The sequence below is a fragment of the Eriocheir sinensis genome, chromosome 68 (genome assembly GCF_024679095.1).
Source record: "Eriocheir sinensis breed Jianghai 21 chromosome 68, ASM2467909v1, whole genome shotgun sequence".
Classification (NCBI taxonomy): domain Eukaryota; kingdom Metazoa; phylum Arthropoda; class Malacostraca; order Decapoda; family Varunidae; genus Eriocheir; species Eriocheir sinensis.
Window position 1 is genome coordinate 475,442 of NC_066576.1, and position 26,814 is coordinate 502,255.

Genomic DNA, 26,814 nt, shown 5'->3' on the forward strand with positions numbered 1-26,814 from the left:
GAGAGAGAGAGAGGGGGGGGGATGAGAAAAAGCAAGGCGGAAAACGAGAACAAGTTGGAAGAGAAAGACAAAGAGGTGGAGAAGAAATTATTTAGGAGTAGGAGGGAGTAGGAGGAGGAGGAGGAGGAGGAGGAGGAGGAGAAAGGAACAGAATGAGTAGGAAATAAGAGAGAGAGAAAGTAAAGGAAGAACAAATGAAAGATGCACGTGGAGGAGGAGGAGGAGGAGGAGGAGAGGAAGAGAGGAAGGAGAAGTAAATTGGTCTTGAGTCATTTATTCTCATAATCATGTTACATACGTCAATAATTGTGAGTGAGGAAACTTTCTTTCTTTCTCTCTCTCTCTCTCTCTCTCTCTCTCTCTCTCTCTCTGTCTCCACACACACACACCTTCCTTTCTCATACTTCTCTCTCTATTCTCATTCTCCATTACCTCTACTCTCATAACAGCAAGTCTCCTCATTCTCTCATTTTTATTCTCTAATTCTCCATTATATCTTCTCTCATTCTCTCGATCATTGGTCAGTCTCTCATTCTCATTACCTCTCTCTCATTCCTCATCCTCGACGTGACATTCTCCCCCTCATTTTTCAATCTCTCTCTCTCTCTCTCTCTCTCTCTCTCTCTCTCTCTCTCTCTCTCTCACATGGTTGGGTGTGTCGCCATCGCCTCGCTGTCCTGCCACCAATACATGAACAGCTGATAACAGTAACGTGTCATTAAACTTGCAACACTCACGCTCGTATTCTCTGAGGCTTCCTTTCCGACATCTATTTCCAAAGGCCACAAGGAGATTAGTCAGGTTCTCATGAGTGTTTTTCACGTTCATGGTGCAAAGTCTTGTCAAACGCTATCACTAAACTCATTAATCTACCCATGGAAATACTAACACAACCTCTGGAATGCCTTATCAAATGTGGGTGAATAAGCCCTCGTATCTTTGAGAATATGGACCTAAGACTTCAGGCTAAAATCAGGCAAACAAGTACTTGGTTTCATCTCAAGGAGCGTAAGCAATAGGAGCGCTGAAGTCATCCTCAATCTTTACTTAGCACTAGTTAGACCTCATCTCGATTATGCAGTTCAGTTCTGGTCCCCTACTATAGAATGGATATCAGGATGTTAGAATCTCAGGCTGTAGGAGGATGACAAAGATGATTCAGGGGTGAAACTTGCCTATTGAAGACAGGCTGAAACATTTAAATCTACACTCTAGAAAGGCGAAGGTTGCGAGGAGACTTGATCGAAGTCTATAAATGGATGAAGGGCTTTAATAAAGGGATGTCAATAAGATTTTGATAGTAAAAGTGCCAGAGTGGGACGCGTGGCAATGGTTTTAAGTTAGACAAATTCAGATTCAACAAAGACATAGGCAATTGGTTCACCAATAGAGTGGTGGGCGAATGGAACAGGCTTAGGAGCCATGTTGTGGGTGCCAATACCGTAGATACATTCAAGAAGAGGTTAGATAAAGCCATGGATGGTGAAGTAAGGTGGGGTTGAGTGTACAGGAGCTACTTTATGGGCCAACCGGCCTCTTGCAGACTTCTTACGTTCTTATGTGAGCTCTCTCTCTCTCTCTCTCTCTCTCTCTCTCTCTCTCTCTCTCTCTCTCTCTCTCTCTCTGTGTTGCTGTCTCCTGGCTTCTCGTCGCGATGAATAATTCTGAGTGCCATTGAAGTATGCTTTGGGTTTTACTACTTATCATAGCCTCAGCGGTGCAGTGGTTAGCGTGTCTGACCACGACTCTACAGGGCAGGTTCGAATCTCAGCCCAGGTAGTCGGCGCGCAGTTTACTCAGCTCTTCATTCTCCTTTCGGCAGGTCGATAAATGGGTGCCTGGGACACCTGGGAAGGTAAACTGTGGAAACCGGATGTCCTCTGGCCGTGTCAGGCTTGGGTTCCTGCCACCACAGGCTTAAGGCCCAATGCGACAGAGATGAGCGCCGCCGCCACTACAAGTATGGCGTATGCCCCAAACTATACCTTATACCCTCTTTATGTGGCCATGCATTCACGTCTGTTTGTATATCTATCTGCTTATCTTACCTTCTCATCAATATGTCTACCTATTTAACAGTTTACATTCATCTTCCTCTCGTACAAGTTTTTCGTCTAGGAAAGTTGTTGCTGCGGATATCCGAGTAATTTCTAGACTAACACGAATCCAATTGTATGCAGTATATCAGTTTATCTTATGTTTGGCATCGATCCTTATCCATAGAGCAGGTTGCAGAGATGCAATTCCACCTGTAGAGGCAGTATCACTAACCCTCAGGCAAGATACAAAGAATATACGATAAAATAATGTTATTGGTCAAAACTGTACATGACAGGTTGCACTTTAGCAGGAAACAGACAATTCATGAAAAAATACAGTATCAAGTAATTGCGGGATACAACAAAATTAGCTGAGTATTTGTACATGATGAATATCGTGACAAATGAAAACACTTTATTTTATTTTTACAACAAAGGAGGCAGCTCAAGGGCACACAAAAAAAGAAAACAATAATAAAAAAAGCCCGCTACTCGCTGCTCCCAAAAAAGAATCAAAAGAGGTGGCCGAAAGAAAGGTCAATTTCGGGAGGAGAGGTGTCCTGATACCCTCCTTTTGAAAGAGTTCAAATCGGGCAGGAGGAAATACAGATGAAAGAAGATTGTTCCAAGTTTACCAGCGTGAGATGAAAGAGTGAAGATGCTGGTTAACTCTTGCATAAGAAGTTTGGACAGTATAGGGATGAGCATAAGTAGAAAGTCGTGTGCAGTGGGGCCGCCAGGAGGCATGCAGTCAGCAAGTTCAGAAGAACAGTCAGCATGAAAATATCGATAGAAAATAGAGGCAACAAAGCGATGGAATTTAAGAGGTAGAAGACTTTCCGTAAGAGGAGGAGAGCTGATGAGACGAAGAGCCTTAGACTCCACTCTGTCCAGAAGAGCTGTGTGAGTGGAGCCCCTACACACATGAGATGCATACTCCATACGAGGGCGGACAAGGCCCACGTAAATGGATAGCAACTGCGTGGGGAGAAAGAACTGAGTGGAGACGATACAGGGCCTTAACGCCCAACCTCAAGGAAGCTGATTTAGCGAGAGGAGTATGAAGTTTCAGTTGAGATTTTGAGTTAAGGATAGACCGAGGATGTTTAGTGTTGAAGACGGTGACAGCTGAGTGTTGGCGAAGAATAGGGGATAGGTGTTTGGAAGATGTGTCGAGTTGATAGGTGGAGAAATTGAGTTTTTGAGGCATTGCAGGACACAAGGTTCCTTCTGCCCCAATCGGAAATGATAGCAAGGTCTGAGGTTAAGCGTTCTGCAGCCTCCAGTCTGGAGTCGTGTACTTCCTGTTGAGAGGGTCTTCTATTGAAAGAAGTTGAATAATGCAGAGTGGAGTCGTCGGCGTATGAGTGGACAGGACAGTTTGTTATGGAAAGAAGATCATCGATGAATAACAGGAAGAGAGTGGGTGATAGGACAGAGCCCTGTGGAACGCCACTGTTGATAGGTTTAGGGAAAGAGCAGTGACTGTCTACCACCGCAGAGATAGAACGGCCGGAAAGGAAACTGGAGATAAAGGAACAGAGAGAGGGATAGAATCCGAAAGAGGGCAGTTTAGAAAGCAAAGACTGGTGCCAGACTCTATCGAAGGCTTTCAATATGTCTAGCACAACAGAGAAAGTGGAGAAAAGTGCAGAAAAGAAAAAAAATCAATAATAATTTTCATATGCTCTAACGAAGTGATAATTAACTAACTTCCTAAGTGATGAATTATTCGTTAAGAGTTCAGTGCACGTCAAACCAGAGACGTGCACTGCAATCACTGGTTGCTGCACGAATTCTCTGACACGTCTGAGGCGGGTGGGAGGTGTGTCGGTGACGTCGGAATGATGATTTGCTGGCTCTTGTCGTTGCCCTCCGCTTTGGTGTTCTGTTCCTCCGCCGGCGCCGTGTCCTGCGTCGCGGGCGGACGTGGGGGGTTGCTGAGGTGCTGCGGGTATACGGCGGGCAGATGGAAGGGCTGGGAATGAACGCTGGCAGGATCAGAGAAGCGCCGGCCTTCCCTCACACTCTGCAGCACATTCAACACGCCCATTTGGAACTCCACAACTTGCTCGTCACTAAACTTTGCCAGTGAAGGAAGGATCCCTCTCATGAAGGAAATGTGGCGGTTCTCTGGACCCTCCGAGCTGCTGACTCTCATGCAAGACACGTGGCGGCTTTCAGGAGATTCCGAGCTGTTTCTTCTCTTGAAGGAAATGCGGCGGCTAACTGGAGATTCTGAGCTTCTGCCTCGCATGAAGGAGCGTTGGCGGCCTTCCGGAGACTCCGAGCCGTTGAGTGTTGTCTGCTCGCCTTCCTCCACCTTCCTCACCTTGGCTGGCCAGGCAGGCTGTGTGGGAGGGACTCCTTCAGGCGAGTTAGAGGCACATACAGGTGTGGTGTCAGTTTTATTATTTCTTGTACTCTTGGGCGTAAAATTGTACTCCGCGCCCTGGAGCTTCAGATTTTTCCTGAGAAAGGACAACTGCTTCGCATAGATATACCTCCTGCACGGCCGCTTGCCAGAACCAGGCTTACTACTTTCCACCTTCCTCTTCTCCGCCTTGATCCAGCTGTCCTTGATGTTGGTCCATTTTCTCATCACGAACCGTGCTGAAACAAGATATTTTTTTATTTTATTTCATGTATATAGACACGTGTTTTAAGTTGTTAAGATATTTTTATCCTTAATTCATTATACAGTAGCTTGATTCAAGTGTAGGACGTATCTTAAATTAATTTTGTCATAATAGTACCAAAGTCCCTTAAGTCCACAGTAGTCTATCTATGGGGTTGTTTTTTATTTTTTTTCCCCAGGGGAACATACACCCGGACCCCTCCCCTTTGTCAGACAGGGTGTCCCCGATGTCTACAGTGTCTGGCATCGCCCCTGATTGCATGGCATCGATGGGGAAAAAGTATCGCGATGGCGAGCGGACACGACCACAACACCACACACGACCGTGACTTCTGAGCGAATGAGCTCCCAGGTCAGTGTACCCCAGCATACGTCATGCGCGGGAAGGGACGGTTTTATTCAAAAGTGTCCCGACATGTTACTATAGGCTATAGAGTATAGACCATGGAGGTATTAAGGCTATAGACATTGGTGGGGACAAGTTATGCCTTGCTGTGCGGAGTCACATGGTCTGCCCGCCATTTTGCCGCGTTGTTTTCATTCTTCCTCTCGCTTCCATTATTTCATTTACTTATCTATTAGATAATTCTTCATGTCCGATTTTTTTTAAAGGTCTGGTAATATATACTGTTATTGTTATTAGACTATGAGTCCATCCATAATAACTATATAAATATGCTATTTTTTTATAAAAAAAATCACTTCATACAGGGGAGAGAGAGAGAGAGAGAGAGAGAGAGAGAGAGAGAGAGAGAGAGAGAGAGAGAGAGAGAGAGAACCCATATCACCGAGATATCTTAAGCACTCAGTCTCAGCCTGTCACTCGTGTGAGGAAGAAATGAGTAACATCCTGAGAGACTGGTCAGTATCGGTACCGGTACCGAGCAGTCTGATACCGGTACTGTACTGTATAGCTGGTACCGTTAGTACCGGTACCTGCCCACCCCTACCTCACAGTGAAGAAAGGCGCCCGCAGAGGCCCCGCCACTAAATCTATTCTTCCTCCAAGCCATGGCGCATGACACACACACACACACACACACCATGGACCATCATGTGACTCACACACACACACACCATGGACCATCATGTGACACACACACACACACATACACACACACCATGGACCATGACACACACACACACACACCATGGAGCGTGGGAAAGAAATTGATTTCCCGAGTTGAAGTGTCTTGCATCTTAAGAGGGAAAGAGAGATAACTTAATTAGTGATGTAAGGGAGTGTCTGTCAGCAGCAATGAGACATGTGTATATGAGGATGTCCCGTGCCGTGTGGCCACTCACTGTACTCTGTCTTCTCGCGGTCGCTAAGCGCCGCGAAGTCCGGGTTCAGCTCGCCGCACACCTGCCGCCAGGCGATGGCCGTCATGCTGCGGCTCTTGTAGTCCTCCAGCTCCCTGTTCCACAGCACGGGCCGCGCCTCCACCAGGAGGATGAGCTGGTCTTTGTCTATGGACTCCACACCGTCGTCACTGTCCATGTTGGCGGCAAGGATGGCACTGTAACACCGAGGGACAGCTGACGGACGGCTGCCGTGGGTAGATGCGGCAGCCTGCCGTGCAGAGACTGGCCCCGCCCCGCCCCGTGGCCGCCGCGGGGCGGGGCGGCGCGGGGGTTGCCGTGCGTGCATCCGGGACGGCAGACTCGCCGTGAGCGTGCCGTTTTAAAGTTTTCATAAATATTATAGTCTCCTGAAGTTTACGGCGCCAGACCGTGCACGGCCACGGGAAAAGTCGGGGTGATGGGGAGGTAGCTTGAGCCTGTGTGGGCAGTGGGCCACACGTGCTGAAATGACCTGACCTCGCGGCGGCAACGCTGCGCCGCTACTAAACCCGGCTGGAGCTACATTGTCTGTACCAGCACCTATTATACTGCCTATAGCTCTGGACGTTTTATTGCCCTAAACTTACATATATTATCACATTCAGGCCACAGCAGGGGTACAGGCTCCAGTATGTCCACGTATCCGTGATAAATGCGGCGGTGCGCCTCTATTGCGTGACCCGCACCGTGCCGTGAGCCAGCCAGGCAGGTCAAGAGAAGAAGAAGAAGAAGGTGCAGCCCGCCCCACGTGTGTGTGTGTGTGTTGTGTCGCCGTGTGTCGCTGAGTTGTGCTGCCGTGTGTTGCGGCGCCCCGACCACTGCAGGATCGTCCCGAATCCCAGGGCGGCACCATGGGGGAGGAGACGCGACCCCCCCTCACCAAACTGGCCCTCAACAACTTTGTGAGTGTGGTGAGGGGCCGTGCGGGGCACACACAGGGCCGTCCGGGGCACACACGGGGCCGTGCGGGGCACACACACGAGGCCATGTTGGGCACACACGGGGCCATGCGGGGCACACACGGGGCAGCAGCTGGGTCATACGGGGGTGGGGCAGACACACGGGGCCATGTGGAAGTGACACACGGTGCAGCAGCTGGGGCCATGCGGGGCACAGGGGACCTTGCGTGGCAGACACACGGGGCGAATTATGGTCTTAATGCACCACTGCCTGAATGTGCCAACCCTTGGTCTGAATGCACCACATAAGGTTCCAATGTACCACATGCCCAGTCCTAATGCACCACCCTTTATGGTTCCAGTGCATCAACATAATTTTAATTGTTTTGATAAATATGTGTGATACGCTTTGCACTGAGCCATTGTGTTGTGGCCGGCGGTTGAGGCGACAGCAGTGGCATCAGAGTCAATTTTTTCTATGTATTGTGAGGACAAAACGTTTATTTCTGGTGAGTTTTGATTTGTTTGCTATTAATTGTTTGCAATTCATTTTGAGGAAATCATCATGTTTTGTAAGTGGGAGGGGTGGTGGAACAAAAAACTAGTGATTTGCAAGAAATTCAAATGTCAGATTAATTCAGACAAAAAGATAGAAAAATGTTTTCCCATCATCAGCATTGGAGGATGACCTAAGCCAAAAAATTTACTGTTTTAAATATAGATAAAATAAAATTATATCAGGCAGGAGCGCTTAGATTTTCAACAACCAGCCTCGTGCAGACTCCCTTTTCCTTGTGTTTCCTCGTCTTTGTGTTAACAAGCTCATCAGGAAGTAGTATGATCAGTGTTTGTTTTTGTATCCATCAGGTGGTGCAGAAGAGGCCCATGGCACGTCAGGCCAGGACCCACACCATCAACGGCCTGGTGCAGCATGCCAGGCGACTGCGGCTGAAGGCGGAGCAGGACCCGTGCCGCCGCCCCAAGCTGGAGGCCAAGGCAGACAGGCTGGTCAAGGAGGTGCTCTTCCTTAAGGTAAACACTTGAGGGAAGGAGGGAGAGGAGAGAAGAAGTTAATAATGAAGGAAGGTGGTCAGAAGAAAGGGAAGGAAGGGGGTGGAAGGGACAGAAGGAAGAGAGGGAGGAAGTTAGTAAATCAGTTAGGAATGAATGAAGGAAGGAAGGCGAGAAAAGAAGAAATGAAGAAAGGATAAAAAGAATGGAAGGAAGAGAGGTGGGAAGTCAGTAGTAAATCAGAAATGAAGGAAGGCGGTGGAAGGGACAGAAAGAAGAGAGGGAGAAGTTAGTTAATCAGAAATGAATGAATGAAGGAAGGAGGGGAAAGAAGGAAGGATGAAAGGAAGGGAGGAAGTCAGCAAATCAGTCAAGAAGTCAGGAATTCAGCCACTGCCTGATGCCGCCTACAACAGAACCCTGCCTGAATTGGTTTGGTGGCCCTGCCCACGCTAAGTGCCTCATGATGTTTCCTGCCTTGCAGACTGTGCCACCGGATGAGATGATGAAGTTTGCTCTGCTCAACAAGAGGTCGTTTAATACTGTTGTAACCAACGTGAGTATTGTGTATTATGTCTGCTCATTATTGTGATTAATATATCGTACTTGTTTTCAATCCATCTGCCCATTCATGAGTGTAGATGTAGCACATGCATAGTGTGAGTGTGAGGTGTGGTGTGGCTTGGTGTGATGTGGGAGATGGCGTGGCTGGATGTAATGTGAGGTGTGGTGTGATATGTTGTGTGGTGTGGCTGGGCATGGTGTGAAGTGTAGTGTGACTGGGTGTGATGTGTAGTGTGGTATGGGTGGGTGTGGTGTAAGATGTGATGTGGTTGGGTATGGTGTAAGTCATGGAGTGACTGGATGTGATGTGTGTTATGTGGCAAGGTGTGGTGTGACTCTAATATAGGTGTGATGTGTCGTGGGGTGTGGCAGTGATGCCTCTCAAGGTTACAGCACCAATACAGTCCTTATAATGCAAAGATTTTCCTAGTCTGCACCACAATGCCGCTGTTGTGCACAAATTTTCCCGTTCCGATTCGTCATGCGGGATACATATATCTATTACGGCATCTGTAGGATATGTTGATCTTCCTTTGCTTTTAAGATTGATAAGGGAGTGGATGGAGGAGGCAATACAAGTTTTCCCTGTCCCGCGGGAAGCCTTGTAAACATACTCCACCACGTGCTACCAGTGTATGTTGGGTCATTTTCAGTTACAATACCTCACACAGACACCAGGGAAACACTTTCTACCAACGTCAGCCAATGCATAGCGATTAAATTGAAAAAATGTGGCAGTTTCTAAAAAGAAGTCTGTATCATATTAACATGCTATGTGGTGTGAGGTGTGATGTGGTTGGGTATGGTGTGAGCTGTGGAGTGATGTGTGGTGTGGTTGGGTTTGGTGTGACTGAGTGGATGTGTGGTGTAGTGGTGTGGTATTGCTTTGTGTGGTGTAGTGTGGCTGGGTGTGATATGTGGTGATGTGGCTGGGTGTGATGTGTGATATGGTGTGGTGTGGCTTGATATAATGTGTGGTCTAGTGTGGCTGGGTGTGATGTGAGGTGTAGTGTGGCTGGATGTGATGTTTGCTGTGGAGTAGCTGGATGTGACTGGCTGTGCTGTGTGGGTTGGTGTGGCTGCGTGTGATGAGTGGTGTAGTGTGGCGGGGTGTGATAAGTGGTGTAGTGTGGCTGGATGTTGTATGTGGTGTGGTGTGGCTGGGTTTGATTTTCCTACCACAGTACAGCAGAAGAGGGGGAGGGGGAGAGGGGTGGATTCAGAGTCGCAGCCTTAAAATTTCCTGGAGTTGGAGTCGGAATTGTTTGTGTCCGACTCCACACCCCTGTTTGCAGTCTTAGTTACACCTCTACCCTCCTTTAACCTGGTAGCGGTGACGGGCCAAATTTGTGGCTTTACCGTGTACCAGCGATGGGCCAAATTTTGACCATAATATAAACCCCCCAAATAAATGATGCACAAACTGATCACAAATGCATTGGTACTATATATTATGAGATGGTTTGCATGAGTGATGATTTTTTTCTCATTAATTTGCTTAGAGGGGCCTTTAAGATACATGTTCCCCGCAGCTACCGGGTTAAAGCCCATCTCTCCCTCACACCCCTCTCTTCTCGCCCCCACAGCCTGAGGCCAGAACGGAGGAGCGGGCGCTGTGCCGGGTGGTGGAACACAAGTCTATTGAGTCCTCCATCACTGCACTCAGGGATGCACACGCTGACTGGACCGACGACCTGCCACACATCATCAAGGTACAGGGAGAAAGAGAGAGAAAGAGAGAGAGAGAGAGAGCAACTCCATATAAAATGTGTTGCTTATCTGATTTGCGTATAAATATATGAAATTAGTTTACTGTTCCTTAAAATTTCAGAATATTTATGTTAAAATTGTTTTGATATGTGTATATAATTTCTGTGATCTTATTTGAGTGTCACAGGAGATGAACATGTAATTATTTTCTCTTCTGGCCTTTTGTTCTATTTTCTTTGTTGGAGCAACGTGTAGCGGGCTTTTTTTGTTGTTGTTATTGTTCTTTGCCCAAAAAAAAAAAAAAAAAAAAAAAAAAAAAAGCCGCATGCACACTCTCAACATTCCGTATCTGCCAATGCCTAAGCTGCCAGTTATAGTATTCAGACTATGATAACTAGCATTCTCCTCCGTTCACACAGGGCTTGGGCATCAGACACAGGGAGAAGAAGCTACAGAGGCTCAAGCGGCTGGGCAAGCTGGATGCCTACCTAAAGAAGGAACAAAAGAACATGAAGCTGCTGCAGGAACTAACTGGCATAGACCTCAAGATTGGAGAGAACGATCCTCCCTACCTCACCGGAGAGACGGAGGTAAAGAAGAAGAAGAAGAGTGGAGGAGCGAGCAGTAAGAGTAGGAAGAGGAAGAGAGATCAGAGCATGGACGAGGAAGCAAAGAAGGTGATAAAGAAGATTAGGAAGAGTAAGAAGGAGAAGGAAGAGAAAGGGGATGATGAGGATGGTGAGGCTGGGAGTGAAGATGAGGGTATGGGAAGAAGCAATAGTGATAGTGAGGATAATAGTGAGTCAGAAAGTGAGAAACTAGTGATAGATGAAGACATGAAGCAGGAAAGTGATGGTGAAAATGAGGATATGGAGACAGAGAACAGTGAAGATGATGATGACGAAGATGACGATAGCGAAGACTTTAGTGAGGAAGACGAAGATGCCCTGAGTGATGAAAATGACCCAGATGATAGTGACCTGACCTCCTCTTTAGTCACCCCCGAAAAAGAGATAAAGAAGAAAACGGAGCTAAAAATAGAAAACGGGGGAAAGGAAAAGAAGAAAACGGAAGATGACGAGACGAAGGAGGAACTAAAAACGAAGAAAATGGGAATAAAAGAAAAAGTAGAAAGGGAAAACAAGTCGAACGAGAACATGAAAAATAAGAAAAACATGAACGGAAGGAAGAAAAAGATGATGGAAAAGGAGAAAAACGAGGAAAGTGGAAAAACAAAAGATGCAGAAAAGGAAAAAAAGGAAAACAAGAACACGAAAAATCAAAAAAACAAAAACGCAAAGAAAATGATGGAAAACGGAAACCGAAAAAACGAAAACGAAGGAAAGAAGAAGGGAAAGAAGGTCACAATCAAGGCCATCAAAGCCGCCAAGGTCAAACAGCTTGACCTTGACCAGATAACGAAGTCGGGTCAAATCGGGAAGCTTGATGAACTGGACGAGAACGGGACCGATAAAGATGGTGGTGATGAGGATGATGATTTCTTCGAGCAAGGAGCGAAGAAAAAGGGAAAAAGCAGCTTCTTCATTGGAGGTGCAGATGAAGATGATGGTGATGAAGATGGTGATGAAGATGGTGATGTGGATACTAGCAAATACTTCAAGAGCAACTTGTTTAGAAAAAGAGGAGGAAGAGGAAGAGGAAGAGGAAGAGGAGAAGGGGGTTTCGGAAGAGGAAGAGGAGGAGGAAGAGGGCGGAACCAAGATCGCTCTGATGGAAGAGGAAGAGGAGGATGGAAGCAAAATTATAATGATGGAGAAAGAAGAAATGGGTTTAACAACAACAGTGAAGAAGGAGGAGAAGAAGGAGGAGGAGGAGAAAGAAGAGGAGGAAGAGGAAGAGGAAGGAATGGTTTCAATGATAGGAGGGGTGGAGGTAGAGGAATTGGAGGAGGAGGAGGAATATCACCTGGAAAATGGTTTGGAGATAAAAAAGAAGGAGGAGAAGGTGAAGGAGGAGACAGAAGAGGAAGAGGAGGAGGGTTCGGAGACAGAAGAGGAGGACGTGGAGGAAGAGATCGAGGGGGAAGAGGAGGAGGACGCTTTGGAGACAGAAGAGGAGGAGGTGGAGGAAGAGGAGGAAGATTTGGACAAGGAAGAGGAGGAAGAGGAAGAGGAGGACCAAGTCATGTGTAAGTTACCAAATTTCTCTTCAAGTTTCCCCTAAAAAATAATTGTATGGTCAGGTTTGAGAGAGAGAGAGGGAGAGAGAATAAGTTATTTTATATATTCATTTAGTTTTTTTCCTCACATTCCTTTAACAGTTATATATTTAAGATTGTGTAGTTTTTTCATTCAAGATTAGATTATACATTACATTTTCCAGTCATTAAATTTTTCACTCAAGATCAGGTTCAAGATTAGATTGTCAAACTCCATTCATCTAAATTTCACTGAACCCAAAACCTCAAGAGTCTGAATTCTTGAAGGAAGGAATCATAACACAACCTCTACCAAAGTCTTAACAAGTGTGGGTGTGTGAGCCCCCAAATGTCTGAGAAGTCTTGTCAAACTATCACTAGGCTCAGAACACTACCCATGGATATACTAACTCAACCTCTACCAAAGCCTTAACAAGTGTGGGTGTGTGTGCCCCCAAATATCTGAGAATATGGACCTCACTTGCATCAGAACACACTGTCACACTTTTTCTTCACTCTTCACATAATTTTGTACTGTACTGACCTGACCTGACCTCTTGCAGGGACTCAAGGAACCCCAACTTCATACCTTTGACCAATGGTGGCAACACAATGCCGACATCCAGCCCAGGTAAGCTTAAGGAAGGGGAAGGGGAGTGGTAGGGGGAAGGAATGGGGGAATGTTACCACTAGCAAACAGCTGTTAAGACTAACATATTCCTGTTAGCCTTAACATTTTTCTGTTAAGCGCTAACAGATATTCACAAAGCTTGTTAAGGCCTTAACAGCACTGTTAGGGTAACAGCAGCAGGGAGCACTTTTACTGCTTAGCAAACAGCTGTTAGCAGGATGGCTTACGTTCTTATTGTAGCTCCTCCCTTATTTGTTAACCATTTTTCTTCATTCAAAAAGCATTTTAATCAGGAAAGATAGGAGATTAAGGCTTGCGCAGATACATAGATGTGTTTGTTGGATTTACAAAAAAAAATTATGATATAGTTCCTCGCGGATAGATACAATATGTTAGTGAATGCTAAAAAGGTTTCTGTAGTAGCGCAAGACAAGTTTCATGAGAGACAAAAGAATACCTAAGATAAAAACAAGTTGAAAACATTTATTGCAGCCAGAAATTCTGCGGAAACTCATGACAGGACTCAGGTGGTGAACATATTTTTCGCTTTTTTTATTAATATTGACATTGAAATCAACAGATTAATGCATATTAACACTTGAGATTCTCGAGAGTATAGTACAGTTGGTGCCCCTGAGCCGAAACTTAACAAACAGCTATTTGTTAGCTAACAGTTGTCAAGTTCCGCTTTTTGTATACCTGTTAGTGTCTTACTGTTAACTAGCAGAAATTGTTAAGGCTAACAGAAAAGCTTTATTTATACTGACCCGGGAGGGAGGGCAGGAGGAATGGGGAGAGGGGAGGGAAGAGGAAACTTAAATGTTGTTCTATTATTATCTCTATGTATTTATTTATTTATTTATTACTCAATGCTATATACATACAAGTACCTCTCAGTGTAAGGGAGTATCATGTTCCTGGTGAGTTTGTGTATCATAGATTTCTCATGATACAGTTTTCTCATGCATTAGATTGTATCACCCAGACTACTTTCAAGCAGGTTTATGCTGTGCACAATCACTGAAGTCTTCTGTCCCTTATCAGTGCAGTCAAGACTCCAATTTCTCCAGGGATAAGGATTGTCTACTCTTTTTAGGTACACTATCACTGAGAGTAGAGGTAGAAGGGCTCTTAGATGCCATGGTGTTGATGTGAGGCAGTGTGGAGTTGATGTTTTCTCTTTGTGAGGGCAGGAGCTGAACTGAACCAAGTGCTGCAGGTCAGGGTTGCCAACTCTTCTGTAGCACTTCCCACAGAACTCACCAAAGAGTGCAGCAAGTGTGAGAAAACTCTTGGAATCTGGCCAATCTGAGAACTACTGCTGATACTTTTGATTTGGATCACTATGCGTTATTCTAAAGAAGTTGCTTACTTAAAAATACACTGGCTTCTTAACCCGGTAGCAGCGACGTGCCAAATCTGTGGCTTTACCGTGTACCAGCGATGGGCCAAATTATCCCATGATATAAACCCCGCAAAATAGATGATGCATAAACTGATCACAAATACATTGATATTAATTGTGAAATGGTTTGCGTGAGTGATGATTTTTTCTCATTTTTCTCGCTTAGAGGGACCTTTAAGAAACATGATCACTGCAGCTACCGGGTTAACATCACATTAAACAAAATTCCCGTATTTTAAACTCGTGTAGAATGAGAGGTACCTGTATTGTATTTTACTACATAACTACCTTTCCTGTTTCTATCATTTCCTCTTTATTACTACTACTACTACTACTACTACTACTACTACTGGTGCTGCTGCTACACTACATTACTACCCCACCACCACTACCACTAACCCAGCCACTTTCTCCCTCCACAGCTGCCACCTCCAGCCCCCCCATCTCCCTGCTGCACCCCTCCTGGATGGCCAAGATGAAGGAGCGCCAGCAGACCACAGCCATCAACGCATTCCAGGGCAAGCGAATGGTGTTTGACTAGACCCTCAGACCCCCCAACCCCCTTATCCCCCTTGACTAGCCCCTTAGACTCCTCCCCTCCTTACCCCTAACCCCTACCCCACGTACAGCCCCCTAGTCCTCAAACATACCCTCCTCCCCCCTTCCAAAGAGTCCTATGGCCCCAAATAGACCCCCAAAAAACTGACTAGCCTTTTTAAATCCCTTCCGTCATCCCCGTTTGACTTGACTCTTAGACCCCCCCCCCCTCATACATTCCTTTAGTCATCAAACAGACCCTTGAAACAGTCCACTTAAGTCCTGTCATCATATCTAACAGTCTTCCAATTTTTCAGCCCCTTTTTATTTACAAGTCATTCTTTTTTAGTCCCCCAAAAGTCAGTCTCTCGGTTATATTCAGCCCCCATCAGTTCTCCAGTCTGCATTCGCCTCTCGGTCATCCTTATCAGTCCCCCAAAGAGCCCCTAGACCCCATTCCTAGTCAGTCACCAGTTGGTTGCCTGCAAGTCTTCCACCACCACCACCACCACCAGCCTGTGAAAAGGAGCTTGATAAATAAATAGTCGGTGAGCTCGTTACTTTTATTTTGTTTCCTTAGAGGTGGTTGTAGGTACAGGTTGATGTAGTCTTAGTTGGGCGGTTGATGTAGTTGAGTTGCTACACACACACACACACACACACACCTAATTGCAGTATATAACCTCATGAATGACTTAAAGGAATCAGATAACAAGGCCTATTATTGAAAAGTGAAGTGAAGGCAGGGAGTTAAGAGCTCACTGGACAAAAACAAAAAGGAAACAATGAGGTACAGTTTCCCCCTAGAAACATTGACACTTGGAATGAATCAAAAGATGAAGGGTTGGAGGCAAAGAGTGTGTGGAAATTTGAGGAAAAGCTGGACAAATATAGATACAGAGACAGTAACACACACACACACACACACACACACACATGCTGTCATACGAGAAAACTGAACAAACTAAACCTTCCATTACTTGAGAAGGCAGAAAGGAGGAACAGGGTGTCAATCTATCATGGCCACTCCTCAGTCTCCCTTCTCTGAGCCTGGCTGTGATACAAACTAGGCTTAAGTATTAGCTCTTGGCTCTTAGCAGGGCATATTTCTACCTCAGTTTTTTGTTCACTCTGAGACAGCCGGAAGGGTTGAGAGGCTGACACTAGCATAAAACTGACAATCAGGGATAAGCTAAGAGGTAAATAGTTCATACTAGCCAATGTTTAGTGTCACTCAACAAAGTATAAAGGCAATGTTTTCTCACTCCGTTGTCCATGTTGTCTTGCATAAATCAATTTGTACATCAAACTTGTTAATTTTAAGTGCTCCAAGCCAGACTTGTAAAAATAATGGTTGAAAGAGACCAGTAATAGGATAAGTGACAATCTGTAATAATGACATGTTGGGCAGCACGAGGCATGGTGTGTGCTGTTGGCCTAACTCAGTCATAGGAAAGTGGAAGTGTGCTGGAGCAAGGCAAGGCAGTGTTGTTGCCAGACCCAGCAGCGGAACATTCGATATGGTACGGCAGAATTCCTCTTGTAATATGTATCAAAGAAAAGATTCGGTATCGTAACTTTGTACTGTTCCCACGCCTTTGTACCGTGTATATTTGTATGATAAAATATCTAACTGTAAATGTGTGCTGGATATCATATGACACATGCAAGCTCATGGGAAAGCCGAGACAGGGCCATGCCTTACTAACAACACATAGGGCCTCTTTCACAGTTGGCCACGATGGGTTAGTAAGCTCCAAACCAATACCAAATTCTAAAAAATTCCTTATTTATTGTTTTGCTTCATATTTAAGCTAAAAAAGTTGAGGAAACCACACACAGGAAGTCTCTTGTGTATCAGGTGTTGCATCGGAAACCTCACCATCATGGAGTGTAGATTGAATAGTTTAGTTTGGGCAATTATAAAGCCACTTTGTTGGACTGTTGAACTAGCCATTAGCCCGGGGACCAAGCCAAGGTGAGGGGGTTGGAGGCACAGAAACCAGAGAAAAATGGACCCCATGTATTAGATTTTAAAGGGCAAGAAAATGCAATGTAAAGTAACATGTGATTATTCTGTATGGGCGCTGGGGACCCCCACAGATAACTTGCCTCCCCTCATAGGCAGACCCTAGGCTGTTCCACTCTTTTATAATAGAAGATGAAACAGCTTAACCCGGTAGCAGCGACGGGCCAAATTTGTGTCATGATATAAACCCCCCAAAATAGATGATACATAATCTGATCACAAATGTTTTGATATATATTATGAAATGGTTTGTGTGAGGGGTGATTTTTCCTCATTTTTCTCGCTTGGAGGGACCATTAAGAAACACGATCCCCGCTACTACCGGGTTAAATAGTGAAAAAAACAAAACATGAAATAAAAAGTTTGGAATGGTGTTGCTCTCACTTTTTTTCTTACAGCAAGGGAGACAGCTCAAGGGCGCTAAAACAAAGTAGCAACAAAAAATCCCGCCAAGTGCTGCTCCAACAAAAGAAATACAGAGCAAGAGGCCAAAAGAGAGGTCTATTAGGTTCAGAGGATAGATTCAGAAGTAGCACGGCCAGTCACTTGGGGAGGCGTCTTAATCAGCGTTGCCAAATTGTCATATTGTCACATTATATTTTATCATTTTCAGGCCCAAAACTCTCATACCTACACAAATAATGATCGAAAATTAATGTTATCACTGAAACTTTTATATAGCAATTGTTTTTTCATCTTTGCAATAGTTTAATGTCAGAAACTATGAAAATGCAATGCGATGTAATTTGGTACCGCTGGTCTTGATACTCTCCTTTTGCTATAGATACCTCACTGATTGCACTAGCCACAAACTGCTCTGCCAGACATGTTAAGCTTGGGTATCCTAGTTGTAGTGTCATGCAAATTCTTTCTGTTTAAGTGGGTTGCTGGGTTTGGTGTTTGTATTATGATAGTTTAAGTTTTTTTGTCATTGTTTAAAAAAAGGTATTAGCAAGAGTTTATCATGTTATTCATAGTTTAGAGCTCTAATGAGAAGAGTTTATCATATATTCATAGTTTACTGGTTTAATAATAAGTTTGAGAATGAAGGATAACAAGACTTCTTTTTTTCATTTATTCCTGGACCAACTGAACAAACGGTGAACATTTACTAGACTTGCAAGGTTTGGGCAGATGGTCATTCACTCAAGTCTAGTTTACATTGTGTAATAATGCATTCTTTTTATATATATACACTAAATACAATGATTACTCTTGTTACTAATAATAATGGTAGTAGAAGTAGTGGTGGTGGTGGTGGTGGCAGTAGTAGTAGTACAGTGGCCTCGCATCCATGTTTGTCTGGTGCGTTTCATATCTATTGTGGCATTTTCTTTAATTATTTAAAAAATTGCTGTACTAATGCTTTTGAAATGGTCCAGTGCACAACAAATCCTGGCTGATAATTGGCACAAATGTGAGATTTCTTTAACACTTGGAAAAGTTGTTCATCATGCACTGCACTGGCCAAGAGTATATCTTTGGGCCACTCAGCCGGATGTGTGGTGTGGTGCCGGCCAGTAATGTGAGTGGGGCCGGCCATGTGGTGCACAGAACTGCATTTTTTACCTGGATCTGTGTAGCCTGGATAGAGCAGTCTGCCTTCCCCCACGCCAAGGACGGATCTTTATGGATTTTTATTATATATTTAACCTGTCCAACAAAAGAGGATGGGGACTGCATTAGTGAGCTCCTCTCATACCCTTGTAGTTGCTAATATTTATTTTTTTCACTCAAAATTCATTGTTGCTGGGAATCTTTGGTTACAAAAACCTATTTGTGATGACTGGCATCCATCCCTGACACTCCCAGGAGTAACCTTCCAATTACTCAAATATGGGGTCGCACGAGTTGGACAGTACTGGCCGCACCAACCACTGACACTGAGCACGTTTAGACGGTAATGACCGGACGGAAGTTCACGGGTTAGGGTAAGGTAATTTTCAGAAATTCTCCACCAAAATTAATCTTTCCTGTAAGTTCTTTGAGTGAAGCAATCTTTGATCACATTCCTGCATTGGACACAAGGCCACTGTAGTAGCAGTAGTAGTAGAAGTAGTAGTTGTAGTTGTAGGTGTAGTATATCTCACTAACCTTTGTCTAAAGTTTTATGTCCTACCATGTCTTTTCTTATACATCATGCATACCTACTTGACACACATACACACACTTGGAAAACATGTAAAATATGACTAGTTGAATGTATGTATATTTGTCATGTATGCATGTATGTATGTATGTGTGTGAATGTATTCTTGCAGTGCCAGTCCTACTAGAGAGAGAGAGAGAGAGAGAGAGAGAGAGAGAGAGAGAACAAATGAAGAGAAACAATGAAAGATAAAAGAAAGGAGAGAGAGCAAGAGAAAAAAAAAAGTGCAACAGAAAAAGAAATGAGAGAGAGAGAGAGAGTTACCTACATTCAATCTTTCCATCAGCTAGTGCACTCTTCCACCAAGCCTATCCGTCCTATCCGTCAGACATCCAGCTCCTCGGATAGTGTCTTAAGCTTCTTGTCCAGGCCACCGCTCTCCATCTCCGGCTCGTGCTTCAGGATCTCCGACGCTTCCTGGAGGTGCTTCTCAGCCTCGGTCATGTATTCCTGTGTGGGGTGGGGGGGGTGAGGATTAGGTACATAGGCTCATATTTTCATACATTTTGAGGCCTACACACCCATAGTTTGGCCAGGCTTTCGTAGAGGTTGTGGGTGTTTCCATGGGTAGGGTTTACATTAAATGCCTCAGTGGGTGAAAAAAAAGGAAAGGAAAGGAAAAAAAAAACAGAGAGAGAGAGAGAGAGGAGAGAAAAACAAATGAAAGATAAAAAGAAAAGAGAAGAAAATGTAGAAAACACAGCAGAGAGAAAAGACAGCAAAGGTGAAAGTAAATGGATAAAATGAGGACATACTTACAGGGGTGGATTTGTGGTTGAAATAGAGATGTAAGTTCATATTACTGAGTTTACTTTAGCTACTCAGTTATGCTTTCTCTTCATTCATTCAGTCATTCATTCATTCATTCTCTCTCTCTCTCTCCGTCTTGAATCTTTTTTTTTTCCCCCACTCTCCTATCTACAACCACCCTCACCCACATCACTATTCCCCCCCCCCCCCCCCCATCACCCACCATTGACCCGTCCTGAGTGATGGCATCGTTGGACAGCAGGAGGCGGGCGAGTGCCACCAATGCCGCCTGCAGCTCCAGCAGCAGGGTGCCGCGCAGCAGGGACTGGCCTGGCGCCAACACCTCCGCCAGCGACAGCAGCTCACGGCAGTACTTCACCTTGTGCTCCATCTCCTCCTGGCTCATGTCTGGGAGGGGGGGGGGGGGGGGGGAGTTGTAAAAATAAATAAGGAAGAAAAGGATAAGGAATGGAAGTAACGGAAAATGTTAATATAAGTAAGGAAGAAAAGGATAAGGAATGGAAGTAACGGAAAATGTTAATATAAGTAAGGAAGAAAAGGATAAGGAATGGAAGTAACGGAAAATGTTAATATAAGTAAGGAAGAAAAGGATAAGGAATGGAAGTAATGGAAAATGTTAATATAAGTAAGGAAGAAAAGGATAAGGAATGGAAGTAACGGAAAATGTTAATATAAGTAAGGAAGAAAAGGATAAGGAATGGAAGTAACGGAAAATGTTGATATAAGTAAGGAAGAAAAGGATAAGGAATGGAAGTGACGGAAAATGTTAATATAAGTAAGGAAGAAAAGGATAAGGAATGGAAGTAATGGAAAATGTTAATATAAATATGGAAGAAAAGGATAAGGATTGGAAATAATGGAAAATGTTAATATAAGTAAGGAAGAAAAGGATAAGGAATGGAAGTAATGGAAAATGTTAATATAAGTAAGGAAGAAAAGGATAATGTCAAAGGAAACGCTTATTACTCCCATTCTCCACCCTGACTTCCTTACCCTACATCCTCCTCCTCCTCCTCCTCCTCCTCACCTCGGTATCTGTGCTCCGGTGAGTTCCCATAGATCTTGACCAGTGCGTACTTGGCCTCCACAAAGAAGCGGTGGCCGGGGTGCAGCGCCTTCTTGTAGTGCTCCAGGAAGTCCTCAAACGGCTTGGCCTGTGTCTGGTCCAGGGCCTTGAGCTCCTTGTGGAGGATGTTGTCACCCCAGTACACCTGTGGGGGAGGAGGAGGAGGGGGAGGACGAAGAAGAGGGAGAAACAGGAGACATGGAACAAATGAAAGGAGGAGGAGGAAGAGGAAAGGGAAGAAGAGGAGCATAGGAGGAGGAGGAAGAAGAGGGAGAAACAGGAGACATGGAACAAATGAAAGGAGGAGGAGGAGGAGGAGGAAAGGGAAGAAGAGGGGCATAGGAGGACGAAGAAGAGGGAGAAACAGGAGACATGGAACAAATGAAAGGAGGAGGAGGAGGAGGAGGAAAGGGAAGAAGAGGAGCATAGAAGGAAGAAAACAGAAGGAGAAATACAAGGGAAGGAGCAGCAAGTGAAAGAAAAAGAGGAGGAGAATAGAGGAAGGAAGAGGAAGAGTAAGACGATAAAGGAAAGAATATAGGAAAGAGAAAGAGGAACAAGAAAAGCATTGAAAAAAAATAGAAGAAAGAATGCAAGAAGAGGGGGAAAAAAGAGATGAAGGAAGGGAAGATGAATTTATTAAAGACTGTGTGTGTGTGTGTGTGTGTATGTACATTTATTTTTTATTATTTCTTTGTTTATTTCTCCATTTGCTTTATTCATTACTGTTACTAACTTTTACATCCACTGTCTTTGCCCAGGATGGAGTGGTAACTTGTATGTACCTATTAACCGCATTTACTCTGTTTATTATCATTGCTAACTGTTACATGATGGAGTGGTTGTAGTCTCTGCTTATGTATCTATTAACCTCATTCACCACCATTGCTAAGTCCCCCTCACCGTCTTTGCCAGGATGGAGTGGTTACACTTCACACACAGCCAGGGGGAGTCCAGGTCCAGGGGCGAGGTGGGCAGCACGTGGCCGCCACACTCCACACACAGCAGCGTGCCAAGGTGGGTGCCCAGCTCAGAGGGGTCGGAACACCGCTGGCACGTGCACAGGAAGTACTTGCTCAGCTGGGGGAGGGTGGGGTTAGGTGTTGTTGATGTTGTTCTACTCTTCCCCTTTTCCTTCATGTACTATCTCTCTCCCTTAATTCCTACTCATGATGTTCCTCCTCCTCTTCTTCCTAAATGATTCCCTCCTCCTCCTCCTCACATACAAGAGCATGACAGGTGGGCAGGCCTCTTTAAGGTGCCACAGTCTGTGGCTGAGTGGTCAGAGTGCAGGCATGTTGTCCAGGAGGACCCAGGTTCTCATCCCACCCACTGCCACAAGCTGACAATTTTCAGTCGTCGCCGAGTGGCCCAGGACTACCCACAAGCTGTCCTGAAGACCACCTGGCAACCCAGACTCTTGATTTTTTCACCAAAGAGAGGATCAAAGATGAACTCTGAGGGGGTATAAACACTTGCCTGTACCATGGCGTGCTGAGGCCAACCATCAGGCCCACCGAGAAAGCCTACCGGCACCATAAGTGGAACTCTATTGAGCAGCTAACAGTGTGTCACTGTGAGGTGATGAAGGGTCACCTCTCCACCCCAGTTGCCATTACCCAGAAAACAGACCGTGCACTGCTACTGCCCACCTTGAGATGTCTCCGCCGCTGCATGGTGTTCCAGAAGGTGTTGGTGTAGGTGGCGGTGATGGGTGAGCCCTTGCGAATGACCACCGTGGCGCGCAGAATCATGGTCAGGTCGGAATCAAAGGCGTGCTTGGTGTTGGGGACGCAGTCGTGAGCCAGCATGGACGCCTGGGGGTACAGTGCCCGCACCTTGCTGCCGTTGTGCCGCACCTCAAAGCTGTTCACTAGGAGGACACCACACACGCGGAAGATCTCCTCCTCACTGGCCCCATCGTACTGCATGAAACCCCTGTAAGGAACATGTGCAGTCATACCTCGGTGTATGAGCTTAATTCATTCCAGAATTTTGCTCACAAACCCAAAAAACTCATAAACCAAAACAAACACACTGTAGTTCTGAAAGCACAAAGATCGCACACTAGAGCACAAATGTAAGTGGACACGTGTGCGCGGGTGTTACCTCTGTGAGTGTACCGTGAGGACCTAGACCCCATTCCCATTTTTCCGCTCTGAGCACTTTCATCTTGCAGTGAACAAAGTGAACGCGTCTTGGACTTGTACAAACAGGAAGCTCATGCACCGTCACCGCTCATAAACCAAGGCATTTTTAGTGACCTTGTTTTGCTTGTAAATCACTAAATCACTAAATTCCACTTCGAAACACATATTTGGCTAAAAAAGTTGGTCCACAAAATTTCGAGCTAGCGAGTAGGAAAGAGTCAGTACTTAGGATTTATTGTCTACAATACTCTATACAGAAACTTGAAACGAGTTTGTATTGTTTATTTTCCTCTTTCTATTTCCGCATGTTGTAGTACAAATCTTTATGAAGCCACTGATACCAAATTTATTGGGGTACAATATATCTGAGGGTAAAATACGTCCGGGAATGTGGAGTATCGCGGCGGCAAAAAAAGGCCGGTCGTGCCTGAAAAATGCATGGTGAGTGGAACAGAAACTTATTGGAAACTTACGGTGCGCGAGAGGGTTAATACCATCCCCAATCAGTCATCAAATGCCAGACTTTACAATATGAAGAAAGAAATAAAGGGATGCCTCACCTCGCACACCCAAGGACATGGAAGAGGAGGAGGATCTGAATAAACAGTAACACATCATGACATTGGAACAAAAGAGAACCGGCAAACAAGAGGAAGGAGAGCATATTCTCGAGTGAAGTAAAGGTTTTGTGGCATCAAGAGTAAAGGGGAAAGATAATTGTAATAGGTCAAAGGGAATCATTGACAAAGTTTGGAGATGTTACTGATCAAACACAATTTTTCTGAGGATTGTGGAAGAACAGGAAAAGCAAGAAGAGGACTCAGAGGCTCAAAGTGACATTTTGAGCTGGAAGAAGTATACTGACCCCCTATTAGGTAACCCCTTGACTTTGGATTTCCTATAAGACCTCACCAAGCTACAGGAATGGAACAAAAAGTGGCTGCTACAATTCAATGAAGAAAAATGTAGTCATGCACCTTGGGAGGGGATATCCAGCACACCAATGCCACATGGGAAACACTCCACCATCCACCACAGAGGCAGAGAAAGACCTGGGACTATATGTTGCCAGGCTACCAGTGAAGGGATATCCAGCACACCAATACCACATGGGAAACACTCCACCATCCACCACAGAGGCAGAGAAAGACCTGGGACTATATGTTGCCAGGCTACCAGTGAAGGGATATCCAGCACACCAATACCACATGGGAAACACTCCACCATCCACCACAGAGGCAGAGAAAGACCTAGGACTATATGTTGCCAGGCTACCAGTGAAAGACAAATCCCTGACAATCGCAGCAGACGGGTTAAGGCATGAGAGACTTTGCTGTATGAAGAAAGAAAGAAAGGGATGCTCTGCCTTGAGTACTCCCATCCCAGCCCACCTTAGGAAGTCTATTGTGTTTCGCTGTATGATGGTGTTCATCTCGCTGGCCCGCACCGCCTCCCTGTGATCCTGCAGCTGCGTGAGTGCCTCCCAGCGGCGTGGCTCGGCAGTGTTGGCGTCTCTGAGCAGCAGGCAGCGCAGGGGTGTGATGCACTCGTAGGCGGGGTGTGGCGCGTCAAAACGGTCCACCGACAGCTTGCTCTTGGCCTTGGACAGCACTGAGCACTCACTCTATGCCGGCAAAAGTGGATGAGGGAGAGACTATTAAACACACAGTAAATGAGGTGAGAAAATAATAAAAACAAATGAAGAGAAGAAAAACAAAGAAATGAAGAAATAAAAAATGGAAGAAAAAGGATATACCTGTTTAAAAGACTCACCTTATGCCTAACCCACCCCTTATGCCCCAGCCCACAGAGGAAAATAATTAAGAAGAAAAAACTATAAGACATAAAATACATGAGGTGGGAAAGCAACGGCAACAAATAGAAAATAACACTGCAGCCTCACTTTATGCCTCGCCGAACCTCTATGCTCGGAGCCACAGAGGAAAACATTGGAGAAGAAAACCAGAACATGTATCAACATATATCAACCTACACAGACTTCAAGATATCCATAAGGCAGGAAGGCAATAAAAACAAAAGGAAATAAAGAAATGAAAAAAAAAAAGGAAAAAAAAAAAGAAATATTAAGAAAAAGAAACAAGAAAAAGAAGAAAAAAAAGAGAAAAAAAGAGGAAGAGGAAAAGGAAAGAGATAAAGAATGTGAAAAAAAAATAAAAAATGAAAGAAACTCCGCAACCTCACCTTATGCCTGACCGAGCCCCTACAGCCCGGGCCACAGAGGGGGTAGTGGCATGAGGGGCAGGTGTAGGAGCCGTCGGGTGGGCGATGGCAGCCCAGGCACAATGGGGGGGAGCGCTGCTTGGGCCCCACCACCAGCGGCACATCGCGCATAATGATCTCACCCACACGGATGTCCCTCGTGGCCACCATGTGTCTGGAGGAGGAGGAATGGAAGTGGGTCAATATGTTTCATCACTTCAGAAGACAAAGGAATAGGTCAGTGTTTTGAGCAGAAGAGAAGGGAAAGGGGGGAAGGAAGAAGCGCAAGAAGAGAAGAGGAGAAAAGGAGGGAGTATGATGAGAGAAGAGAGGAGGAGGAGGAGGAAGCTTAGTGTATTCCATCCCTTCAGAATACCTTTTTTGTGTATGGCAGTATGGGAAGCAAAGAAGGTGTGAGGAGGAGGACAAGGAAGGAGGGGGAAAAGTTGGAAAGTTTGGTTTAGTCGGCGCAACATCTGTGGTCATATGCCGGAGAGAGACAGGAGGGGAAGGAATTATAGAAGGGAACAGATCCCAGGAAACGGGACACAACCCCCGATTAATACCTGGTGCCTATTCACTGCTGGGTGGACAGGGGCGTAGGGTATCGGAAAAGCTGCCCAAATTTTTCCATTCTGCCCGGGAATCTAACCCGGGCTCTCTCAATTGTGAGCCGAGTGTGCTAACCACTGCACCATGAAGCCCCTGGGGAAGGAGGGAAAGGAAGTAGGAAAAAGAGAGAAGGAAATGGAAAAAAAATAAAAATAAAAAGATGAAAAAAGCTGATGAGGTAGAGGAAAACAAAACAAGAAAGAAGGGGAAGAAAAAGAAGCAGCAGCTGTGTATTTAAGAGCATTTAATCATTTGACAAAGTAAGCAGACAAGAAACTGCACACCAGCCATAACAAGCTCATCCCTCACTACACTGAACGTATCTATTGGGGAGAAGGCAAAACAAATCCAAAACCAAACCCAACTTGACCCACCCTTGACCTAACCTGACCCACCCACCTGCCATAGACGGGGTGGTTCTGGACGACGTAGGGCTTGCATCTCCCCTTGTGGTTCTTCCAATCCTGCTTCTGGCACTCTCGGCTGCAGTAGAACACGCCACGACAGGAGGAACAGAACTGGCGGGCGGGTTTCTTGCAGACCTCACAGGACCCCTCGGACTCAGGCATGCTGGAGGTGCTGCTGGTGCTGGTGCTGACTTTGAGGCTTTGTTTTAGCTACTTCTGACCCTGTATGGAGTAAAGAGGAGGAAAGGTCAGTGGGACATATGTTAACCCCTTGAATGTGGATTTCGTACCAGTAGACCTCAACAAGCTACAAGAATGGAACAACAAGTGGCTGCTGCAATTCAATGAAGAAAAATGTAAAGTACAACATAAACATACACGGAAACACCTGTAACCACTTAACACTTTGCCTTTTATCAGTGCATAAGAGGTCTATAAGTAGTAGGAAGAGGAAGAGAAGGAGAAAGAGGAAAA

The 26,814-nt window shown here is 45.3% G+C and overlaps 3 protein-coding genes across 4 annotated transcripts in view; 1 reads left to right on the plus strand and 2 right to left on the minus strand.

Moving 5' to 3' along the window:
* Positions 1-3,135: 3,135 nt before the first annotated feature.
* Positions 3,136-6,586, minus strand: LOC126988107 (uncharacterized). Its single transcript, XM_050845915.1, has 2 exons — positions 5,983-6,586; positions 3,136-4,652 (listed from the first exon to the last, which is right to left on the minus strand). Exons 1-2 carry the CDS (start codon positions 6,326-6,328, stop codon positions 3,817-3,819), a joined length of 1,182 nt encoding a protein of 393 aa, XP_050701872.1. The 5' UTR covers positions 6,329-6,586; the 3' UTR covers positions 3,136-3,816.
* Positions 5,003-15,489, plus strand: LOC126988105 (keratin, type I cytoskeletal 9-like). Of its 2 annotated transcripts, none has more exons than XM_050845914.1 (7): positions 5,003-5,029; positions 7,788-7,952; positions 8,416-8,487; positions 10,082-10,207; positions 10,625-12,354; positions 12,927-12,994; positions 14,822-15,489. In XM_050845914.1, the coding sequence occupies exons 1-7, from the start codon at positions 5,018-5,020 to the stop codon at positions 14,938-14,940; spliced, it is 2,292 nt and encodes a 763-aa protein (XP_050701871.1). In that variant the 5' UTR covers positions 5,003-5,017; the 3' UTR covers positions 14,941-15,489. The 2 variants fall into 2 exon arrangements, with proteins under 2 accessions (XP_050701871.1, XP_050701870.1); XM_050845913.1 differs by lacking the exon at positions 5,003-5,029 and adding an exon at positions 6,744-6,923.
* Positions 15,490-16,744: 1,255 nt separating this feature from the next.
* LOC126988280 (uncharacterized) overlaps positions 16,745-26,814 on the minus strand; it is a 25,230-nt gene continuing 15,160 nt past the window's right edge. Inside the window, exons 9-16 of the mRNA XM_050846342.1 lie at positions 26,333-26,550; positions 25,304-25,496; positions 24,493-24,725; positions 22,604-22,889; positions 21,855-22,031; positions 20,913-21,096; positions 20,088-20,272; positions 16,745-19,564 (exon numbers count right to left, since the gene is read on the minus strand). Coding sequence (XP_050702299.1) covers positions 19,439-19,564; positions 20,088-20,272; positions 20,913-21,096; positions 21,855-22,031; positions 22,604-22,889; positions 24,493-24,725; positions 25,304-25,496; positions 26,333-26,550 — 1,602 coding nt within the window. The 3' untranslated portion in view covers positions 16,745-19,438. The remainder of the gene's footprint in view (positions 19,565-20,087; positions 20,273-20,912; positions 21,097-21,854; positions 22,032-22,603; positions 22,890-24,492; positions 24,726-25,303; positions 25,497-26,332; positions 26,551-26,814) is intronic.

Coding starts and splice junctions, on each gene's coding strand:
- LOC126988107 (XM_050845915.1), bottom strand. CDS start 6,328: ATGCACGCACGGCAACCCCCGCGCCGCCCCGCCCCGCGGCGGCCACGG. Junction 4,653..5,982: donor CCGCGAGAAGACAGAGTACA/GTGAGTGGCCAC, acceptor ATCTTGTTTCAG/CACGGTTCGTGATGAGAAAA.
- LOC126988105 (XM_050845913.1), top strand. CDS start 6,873: ATGGGGGAGGAGACGCGACCCCCCCTCACCAAACTGGCCCTCAACAAC. Junction 6,924..7,787: donor AACTGGCCCTCAACAACTTT/GTGAGTGTGGTG, acceptor TGTATCCATCAG/GTGGTGCAGAAGAGGCCCAT. Junction 7,953..8,415: donor AGGAGGTGCTCTTCCTTAAG/GTAAACACTTGA, acceptor CCTGCCTTGCAG/ACTGTGCCACCGGATGAGAT.